The sequence below is a fragment of the Nilaparvata lugens genome, chromosome X, assembly GCF_014356525.2.
Source record: "Nilaparvata lugens isolate BPH chromosome X, ASM1435652v1, whole genome shotgun sequence".
Classification (NCBI taxonomy): Eukaryota; Metazoa; Arthropoda; class Insecta; order Hemiptera; family Delphacidae; genus Nilaparvata; species Nilaparvata lugens.
Genome location: NC_052518.1, coordinates 89,390,515 through 89,401,461, shown reverse-complemented (window position 1 = coordinate 89,401,461; position 10,947 = coordinate 89,390,515). Strand labels below are relative to the sequence as shown.

Genomic DNA, 10,947 nt, shown 5'->3' with positions numbered 1-10,947 from the left:
AGAGAGCGAGGAAGTCTAACTCACACCTGCATCATTATGTTAACAATAATGTTGTCTGAGTCAGTGCAGTAGATAGATCCGTCGCAGAGATCGGTTCAAGTCGCGATAATACACGTTCTCTTCCACTTCACAAATTCGCCTTAACTATATTGAGTAAGTACTCACTTCGTATTTCTTCCGCTATTTTGTAGTTGTATCATGATCTCTTTCTAAAATAAGTTTGAAGCTATTAGAAAATGCCAAGAAGGAGAATAATTAAGCCCTTCTAGCATAATACTTTCTTATAACACTATTATCATGCATTCGTCCATTATCATTAATACAGATTCTGCTATTATAGCATTGAAATCTTTCACGTTCTGTATTTCACTGCTTCTAACAATACACACTTACAAATTAATACACATTCTGTTCTTGGAGTATCAAAATCATTCACGTTCGGGAAGAAAATTATAAAATGATTTTTGTATTTTCTCAAAACAGGACGGGAATGATAATAGAAATTCAGTTGAATCTATTGTTTAAGTAAGAATATTCCAATAATCCGAATATATTATGGAATAAATGTATTATTCACATGCTTACATGCTTATTGTGTTATACAGATAAGTTTGGGATAGGCCCACTACATGTTTTCACGGACCTGCTGGTCCGTTTATAAGCTTCAGAATTAATTCGTGATCTATTCTAATCTAGGCATTGAATAATAAATTTTCAGCTATTCTTACCATTAATATTACTTTCGAGCGATAACGTATATACTATGTACGGATTACATACTATAAATTAAAAAGCGTTGTTGAAAATATGTTGTTTACATACTATTGATTTGGAAAAAAATACATTTTCAGGCTAAAAATATGCCATGATTTTCAAAATTTTAATACATTTGAATTTTAATATTATGCTTATACTGTATAATATTATATATAATGAGAGAGAAGTGAAACTCCTCTCATTTAGATTTGAAGAAGTGATAGGCCGCAAAACTATAATCTAGTTATTATAGAACAGATAACAGATTAAAAGATAGATATTTCGATATGGTATTAAGGTGATTTTTCCATAAACTGTAGGTTTTAGTCAGAATCAATCCACGTAGATAATAAAAATGAGTAAAAACTTCATTGGGGGAGTTTTTTTATCTTGACAAGGCTTCGATTTCCTTGAAAGTGTTGAGTGTTTTGATTACATACTATTACATTGAGTATAGCATACAATTACACACTCTCATTCTTCTAGAATGCGAACACCATTTTAAAATTCTCCAAGTATGTTTAAGAGTTTCAATAATTTAAGATTAAAATGCTTGCTTAGTTGCTTAACAGATTCTCAAGAAGCGTAGTACTATTAACGAGAGTCTGGAAAGTACCAGCTGTATATAATAACGTACCTGTATAAATTGTACCAGTGTAGAACGTTTAATTGAATACCCGTATTCACAAACGATTTCAGATATACTGGAGAAACGTGTATCTAGGTTCACTTACCATAAACAAATCCAAAACTGAGATAAAAGTGTTACCTGAAATCTAAATTGATGTGTTAACTTGAAACATTTTGAGAATTATTGCCAGCTCTTCAAATTTATGTAAATCACTATTTATATTTTCATATATCTCCCTTCTATTCTCAATTATGGTTTTGTTAAGTAGGACGCTAGGATCTACAAGCTTTTAAAAAAGAATAAATCAGCCTATAATAATAATAATATTTGGGCTCATTTGAATGGAACGAAATAGAACATTTGAATATAATTGAAATCATTTCAATAAAACTTTCTTCACATGAAATATCCTAATGGATAATATTTTTATTTTTTTAGAGATATTCTGTCCAATCCATCCTCTGAATAGAAGTATCCAATTGTAATTCAAATATTCGAATTGAAAGATCTTCATAATCTGTACAAATTTTCTAAAATTATATTTCTATCCAGTTATATCATTGGAATTTAATATACTAGCTATGTTCTAGTATAAATTCGACGATTTTGTGAAACTTGGAAACCTCTTCAGCCACATTCTTTTTTTTCATTTAATATCACAATTATAGTTGAAGCTTGAAATATAATATCAAGTCTCTGCTCCATAAGGGGCATAGGAGAGTTAGAAGTTAGAAGATGTGAAGATGTATTAGCAGTTATTCTCCAGTATTTTCATATAATATGCTTAGCCTAAATGTTTACTTCTTTACGCTCATATTCGATAGATAGCTTGACATTGTGAAACTCTATACCACTAAAATATTCTATGTTCCAAAATAGTTCGTCACAAGAACTACTAAGGGATGCATTTGTATGATGAGGAATTTCAAAATCGTATTTATGTGAGTTTTCAAATCCATATTTATTGAAGCAATAAAAGTAAGCTAATTTTGCACGAAAACAGAATTGCAAATATTACTACATTTTGAATTGAAGCATCAAGAAACGAACATGGTCTCTAGTATTATGTGTTCAATTCGACAAACAGACGTGACGTCTTCAAAAAATAATTGTTTGTTCAAAGCAGTCTTGTTCATTGATTCCGAGAAATTGCGTCATAACATCGTCGTTTAAAATTCAATGTCACATGATCGAATTGATGGTTTTTATATGAGGTCGTCGATCACTATCTTGATCTATACTACAAACCCATTAAGATTAATCTTGACTATGCATCAAACAAATGTTCCAGCAATTTGGATGTCTTAAAATTTCGATTTTGTCAAGTACAGCTCCATTATCAGATACAGCTAGCTGATTGATATTATAAAAAATAGTGTAAAAAATTCTATTGCATTTTGATAGGTGTGATGAAATCTCCAGATCGAAATTTCAGACTTTGAATTTTTCACTCAACGAACAATTATTATTGATGAGGTCAAAGCTTCATAAAAGAATAACATTCATTATCCACCTGTAGATTGTATCGGGATTTACGATACTACACCTCTTAAATTTGACAGGTATTTTCAAATGAAAACTATGTTCTATATTTTATCTCTAATAGTCTGATAGAGATTAGAATTTTCATGGAAGGCGGTTTTCAATTCTCTGAAATTTGTAAAACCATTGTCGAGCTATAGACCTCCACTTTTATTTCCTTCGATGACAATCTATTAGTTCATCCCAACAATTACATAGCATATAATTATGCTATGGAAAGCCACAACGGGCTCAGGAAAAATTTTTATTCTCAAGAACTTTGTTGAATAATAAAATTATTGATTGTTAAATTCGAACAATTTTTTATTTCATTGCATATTTTGAACAATTATGCTCTCAACATTAACAGAGATAGAGTCTCTGTAGATATATTTAGTTCAAACTCGAACGCAATTCTATGTCTGAATTGATTTATAACTCGAACGCAATTCTATGTCTGAATTGATTTATAAGGCTGGGCGTACATCGGTTAGTCAAGACAAGACTAGTCACAATACTTCACATAGTTGCTTATGAAAACATGTTTAATTTCAATGACTAATCAGTGTGAGTTGTGTCACAAGCAGCTATGTGAAGTATTGTGACTAAACGTGTCTGATCATGTCTTGACTAACTGGTGTGCGCCTAGCCTAAGAGTGAATGATCTGGACTGGACTCCAAACAAAACCAAACACTAGATCCAGAAACCCAAGCATATTAAGGTCTTCACAAGATTTCAAGTGTCATACACCATAGTAAACATCCCATGTAATATTTGAATACACTCCTCAAGGCAGTAATATGAAATTGATGTAAGAATAACTGAATTAGTAGTCCACGTCCTCAAACCCAAGGAGCTGTCTCCTTCAATGAGACAAGTTAAGTCACTGTGCAATGAGAGTGCTTGTTGAATTCGAGGCGTGGCTTACGTCAACATAGCCACTCCCATAATTTTTGAGTCAGTACTGCTTTTCTCCGCTATGATAATTATATTATTGTAACATCAATTCTCAAAGTTTATTTCGTTATCCTTATCCGTTATCTGAAAGACACTCTCCATATAATTTTTTGAAAATGTTTGCCATATTCAACAGAGATATTATTTTTCTACACGTAATTACGAAAAGATTTATATATTTTCAAGTCTGTATCTTCAAGGAGTCATAAGATATAAGGTTTTCTCATCACAGGTTTGGCATAATATGGTGGAAAAATCATGTTTTTCCGCTGAAAGATGTATTTTCTCTCTTTTTCTGATGACGATCCATCAGCCGAAAATGCACCTACAGACTCCAACTAGACGCCATTTCAAAGCTTACGGGATCGACTACAACACTGTGCCAATACAGACATTTTGTTATGTACATTTTGTACTGTAATGATATTTACTGAGTGGAACGTAAGATTAAGCCCCCAGAAAGTTCAGGTTTAAAGTTCTTGTAGTTGAATTAATAATGGAACAAGTAGTTGAAATGAGATGTATATTTTGGCTATTGTAGTATAATTGAAATTATATAGAGTAATTTGAAATTACCAGATGGATGAATGATTGATCCGATAATATCAATAGTAATAGAAATATGGGCGATTTCTTGAAATTCCACAACTTTTTTGCCTCCATCTTGTTCTTTCATGAGAAAAAAATATTTCCAACATTGGCATCATGGATATTCTTTTTCTATACATGATAAAGAAGAGATTGGTACCATTTCCAAGTCTCTAACTTCAAGGAATCATGAGGAACACGCTTTTCCAATTGTTAGGTTTGGCATATGGTGGAAAAACGTGTTTTTTGTTGTAAATTGTACCTTTTTCTTATTTTCCGATGACGCTCCAGCTGTGGAAAATGGACGAATAGCCTTCAACTAGAAACTCAAAGCAGCTATGGAATTATTCAAAAACACTGTCCGAATAATATTAGTGTATATATTATTTAATGCGAATACATTCACAGGGTGGAAAGTGAATTTTTTTCACCAAAAAATGTATGTTTCAAGCTTTTGAAATTATATCAAACATGAAAAGAGTACTTGAAATAAGACTATTCTCTTGAATATTATAATTTGGGTGATTCTCAATACTCTAGTGATCAATTCGATATCTCTCTCCATTAATGAATAGCAATCGATAAGATAAATTCTGTCAATTATGGCCGCAATCTTGAAATTTTCTATGATTATGATTATTTTTGTTGTTTCCATCATCAGCAAGCCACCAAGCTTCTATTTGTTCAAATCGAGGCTTTTGTCATCATTGATAAATGATACCTTAGCATAAGGTCATTATGATTGGCAGGGTTTGGTGCATTCATGCTCTCATTCCATAATTATTACTTCTTTTCTTTTTTATTAAAAGTCTGATCATAATGCTTTGTAATAGGACTACCTTCTTAGTTTATTTCTAACCTATTCCATCTACTCTCTATTGTATTGTATTATGAAGTTTAATATTTCGAATACTTTCATGATAAGTTTCATTCCACATGGATGCAAATAACAACTTTTCTTTCCTCCAGTATTGCTAATGTGATCTAGTATAATGTTGATAGCTTAATATATACTATATTATTTTCTTCGATATTTGTAATTGATCAATACTAGTGCAGAACTGTTGAATAATTATTATTTATCTCTTAAGTTTGATTTAATTTTATTGTAAATTTTTGTAAATGTTCCCAAAGTAACAGCCTAGTAACAATTATCAATAAATATATCTATATCTATCTATATCTATATCTATCAGCATTCTTATTCAGCTTGTTCTAACTGAGAGATATGGACCATTTGAAAGTCTTAATCAAGAAGTAGCCATGAAAAAATCGATTTTATAGTTCTAGCCTGTTACCTCGTACGTTAGGAAAAACGCACCAGAAATCATTCATGGTTTCCTTTGGAGGGCGCTGGAGAACAGATTTATTGACGTACAGCGCGTGATGACAAATCATCTTTAAAGATGAGAATACGTTCTAATTTTTATAGGCCCCCTTGCATAGAAAAGAGTTATAATGGTAAGAAATTTTGAAAAAAATGGGAGAAAAATTTCTTGTTAGGTTTTGAGAAGCTATAATAGAAAATGTGTTTTAGAGGGAATTCTTATAAAATGAAAATTGTAGAGGAAGGCTATTCTAATATTTTCTTGCAATGAATATCTTGCACAGTTAGCAAAGTACAAGCGTTAAAAGAAAGTCTGAAAATTTTGGCGGCCATCTTGGTTTCGTGGTGTTTGTCTGTGATTTCGACTTGATGCATGTTCCGCATTATACTTGTCCTATAGCCCTAACAAAGAGATTGAGACATCATTTACGGTTGTTACCCATGTTTTGTTTTATTGACATAAATATTAATATTGGCTACTCTTACTTGCGCTCAGTAGTTTGCCTTGCCGGTAATTAGGCTTTTTTATTGAATTTGTAAGTTCTCGTTGTAACTTATTCTGTTTCGTAAGAACCTTAATATAGTTTGATTTGATTTTTTTGACATGTATAATATTGGAACCACAATAATGATTATTTTTTTTGTCATGTATAGTTTTGTACCTTAATATAATTTGATTTGATTTTTTTGACATGTATAATATTGGAACCACAATAATGATTAATTTTTTTTGTCACCAGGCTGGTTCGTACACTTAATAATATGACGGACCCAAGGCTCGAGGATCTATTCCGCAGCTGTGATAAGAAAGGCACCGGCCTGATAGGTCCGGATGAGTTCAGAGAGCTGTGTGCCGGTTTCGATATTGGACCAGCGGATTCGGACGCCATTTTTGAAGACCTCGATCATGACGGCGACGGCAAAATAAGTCTTAATGATTTTGCTTGGGGCTTCAGGAACTTTTTGAGTTTGGACTCTGAGAACAGAAGACTGTCGAACGAAATTGCTCAAGATGTGAGTCGGCTCTCATCAATGCGAAGACAGTCGGAAGCCCATGTTGCTTGGGGTCACCTGGTCGCTGGAGTTGGTGAAGCCAACATCGACAAATTCCTGAATAACAGGTTGTTTCTCCTTCCATTTTCTTTTTTTTCATTAAAACATACCTCCCCTATCAATTCAAATTTACTTCTGAAATTATTTATGATGACCCACGTGGATAGAAAATAGTATATACTACCTACAGTACAGTACTACCTTGAGGTCTTAGCTATTACTGTATTCAGTAGACTCCTATGTATAGATTTTTCCATCTCGGAGAAAGAAATTAATTTTTTGGAAGAGATGTCAAAGCTGGATAATAGAAATAGATATCCATTATAGAAAAACATGAAAATTAGAGTACATTACTCTACATATAGTTCATATCATGAATTTGGCAATTAGTCGAATACTCAACTGTTCCAGAAACTGACTTTGATCCTCAAATTATACAGATTTTCTCATCCATTTCTATAAAACTACATGCAGGTTTTTCATAAAATTACACTTGTACTAGTACTGATATCCAGTACTCAGTACTGTTCCCAACTTAAAAATTAAGGGTTCTATAGTAATTTTATGAAAAACTATTTTTTTACTGTGAGTTAGCTATACTTATACTAGTATATTGCGAGTATAAGGTGAGTCTCTTACTTCACTTCTTTGTTTATTACATCAAAAAAATTGTATATTGTTTAGTTACTGTTTCACTTGATCCTTTGGAAATATGCCATCCAATTCAGTTATTGATAATTATTATTTTTGGAGCAGGCTAGAATATTTGTGTGTGAAAAAGTAAAATTTCACGTTTGTTACATTCATTCAAGCTATTCGATTTATTCTAGAGTTCTACGTATGATACAATTCTCAGCCTAACAAGATGAATTTATGAATAAAATAAACATTAAATCATTATTCAATGAAGAGTTCAGCTTCAACAAATGAACTTGTGAATATGCATGATCTGCGGATGTTTTCCTTTTTTATATCACATTTTGAAACTTTTCCTATTGAGTCTCCCATGTACTTCGTATATGGAAAATAAAATACTTTTTTTTTATTGTATGGTTTGAGAATGAACTTGAGCAAGTTTCATAAATTTTCAAGAACCTTTTGCAAACTGATGTTCGGTGGGAAAATATAAAACGAAAATGCTTGATAAGTTTGAACGTAGCTTTGACTACACCCTAATGGCTAAGAATACATCGAATTGCCACGAAAGCATTTTTTAATTTCTTCAGATACGAGTATATATAAGGTTGTAGACTGTTTTTCGAGATCATTCATATGATTATCGATGACAGATTAGTCCGTTGTTTTGAATATGAAATATATCTCACATATATGTGAGAGATTCTTTATTGTTAATGTTGTACTATTTTATTCCGCTCATTGTTCATAAAATTTTTATCCCGTGAAATAAGATTTCAATTTTGTTTTCATGACAGCTCTTTTATCATGTTGTGTGTGTTGTCGAAAAATAAATCAACTTACAATATAATTTTATCTCTTCCCAGTGGGAAAAAGTTGGCAAATCTATACAAAGAACTTCAAACAGTAGACAACTGTCCTCAACTTGTCACACATTTTGAAGGGGCACTCAGCTCTCTAGTGGAGGATGTCAAACAGTTGCATGAAGACAATCAGAAACTAGAAGAAATGTTCAAGCGGTGAGTTATCACCATTAATTACATCACAGTAATTCAGTTGAGTTCATGATAATAAGTAATTTTTTACGTATCGGGACCCAGTGGTTCACTCATGAATCGGAGACATTAGATGAATTGGAGACATTTATTAGATAGTACAATTATTCTACGATGCATAAATATTACTTACTTGCAAAGGTGTAGCATACACAATAGACGCACGTATGTGCTCCATAATGTTAGGAATTATTGCACTGTACTCTTGTTGAATTACATCGTACATCACAGAACACGGTTTCATCCAAAAAAATCAAATCAAACACTAAAAGAATCACTAAAAGTGTGTAAGTTTATGTATACAATCCTTTAGTATTCATATATTGATATATTGTTCAGAGATGTTCCATTTGTGGAGAGTATTCATTTCATTCCAAACTCATCAATATTTCAATAACGAGATTGGCTAAGAGCAAACTACAATGCGAAAAACATATAACAGCGAAAACGTGTAACAAGTTGATTTATTCAATCCTATTGACTTTACTTGCTGATCAGAAACTCTTCATCTGTTGAGTGTACTACTGTACTTTCATTTTAAGCCCATTAACATTCCAATATCCGGTTTAATTAGGAACAAACTGCAATGAATTTATTAATGGACATGCACTGATTCAATTCACTGTTTCAACATACATAAGCCACTTCAAAATGCTATGTTTCTCACGAATGTATTACAGCTGTCTATTATCAATATCGGCTATTGCGTGTACTGCCTATATGAATAACGTGTGGCTCATAATAAATCAATCATGTTTATCTGATGATCAGTAGTTCTTATACAGAAAAAAGAACGTAGATTCACATCAAATGGTCATTGAATAATATTTTTTCTTTTAGGAATCACACTGTTTGAGCTCAGTTGCTAGAAATGGACTAGCTTTTTATATGGAATATACCAATTGTATTTATTCCAACAGGATAAAACAACAACAATACGTAATTTATATATACTATACAGAAACGATGAACATTTTTCAAGATTCGTTAATTCATTAATTTTTTTCTTCTACCACATAACTTCTCTCCTTAAGTGAGCATTCATAGCTAGAGAGCATCTCCATTACAATACGATGATTATGGACAGTATGATGTATACTGTATTAAACTGAATTCCCATGCAACAGTGACAGTGAACAGTGGCAATATAATTCCAATATACTCTAATGGTATTTATACTCGTTCGGCCGAGTTGAATGGGAATAGGCCGATTAGAACAAGAGGGAATTATAATAAATTCAAAAAAACACCACAAAATCTCTCTCCTTAACTGAGCATTCATACCTAAAAAGCATCTTCATTACAGTTTGATTGATTGATTGATTCGCTGCCATTATTAAAAACACAGTATTTGACTGTTCACTGTCACCACCATTATAGTATCATCATACTTACATTACTATACTATATAAATAATATACATTCTACACTGAGAGAGCCGGTTGCTCCCTAACTTCGCCATCCTACGTTTTCAATTAAGGCAGCGAATCAATCAATCATACTGTAATTAAGATGCTTTCTAGGTATAAATGATTAGTTAAGGAGAGAGGTTTTGCGCTAAATGTAAAGAGGGCCAGCTGCGCCCTAGCTTCACTCTCCTAGGATACAATAAAGGCAGCTGCGCCCTAGCTTCACTCTCCTAGGATACAATAAAGGCAGCAATTCAATTCAATTACTGATTTGAGGGAATCAAATTTTCCAATACGGCCTTACAATAGTAATGATTGATCGATTGAGTGCTTCAAGGAGAAGATTTTGAGATGTATGATGAACGTGAGTGAGCCAAATCATGCAAAATCTTAGTATACATATATCATCAGATAGACAAATATAGACAAATAGAGACTAACTTACGCTTATCCTTCCTCTATGACATCATTCACTATTCAATGATAAAGTTTTGTTATTGTTGTTTGTCTGATTTAGGGAGAGAGAAAATCATATATCACGACTGAGGGGACTTGAAGAGGAACTTGAAGCCCAAGTGGCGCGAGTCGAGGCCCAAGCACACGAGGAAGCCCGAAATAAATTCGATCAGGAAAAACGGTTACTGGTTAAAAAAATGGAAGCTGAAACTCTTGAGCTACAAACACATCTGAATCTATTCCAAAAAGTAAGCTCAAAAGTTTAATTTCACAGTAGATTTTAATCGATTAGAACATGTTTCTTTTCCACAGATTGAGGTACTATCTCATTCCATTACAAATCATATCAAACCATCACACTACTTATTGCAAAAGATGAGAACATTTTTATTCCTCTATTGATCCAATGATACACAACTATTTTATTAAATAATTTGGTGGAGGACCAACAGGCTCAGCCCAGATCTATTCCACCTCCAAATGTTGATGATCCATTAGACTAGTCCATGAAGTAGGTTATATTTCTCCACTTTTTACAATTTGTTTAATTGTCTGAC

The 10,947-nt window shown here is 32.5% G+C and overlaps 1 protein-coding gene across 1 annotated transcript in view; it reads left to right on the top strand.

Annotated features, from left to right (window-relative positions):
* LOC111048995 (ras and EF-hand domain-containing protein homolog) overlaps positions 1 to 10,947 on the top strand; it is a 33,736-nt gene continuing 22,789 nt past the window's right edge. Inside the window, exons 1-4 of the mRNA XM_022334987.2 lie at positions 1 to 153; positions 6,522 to 6,902; positions 8,337 to 8,489; positions 10,452 to 10,638. Coding sequence (XP_022190679.2) covers positions 6,544 to 6,902; positions 8,337 to 8,489; positions 10,452 to 10,638 — 699 coding nt within the window. The 5' untranslated portion in view covers positions 1 to 153; positions 6,522 to 6,543. The remainder of the gene's footprint in view (positions 154 to 6,521; positions 6,903 to 8,336; positions 8,490 to 10,451; positions 10,639 to 10,947) is intronic.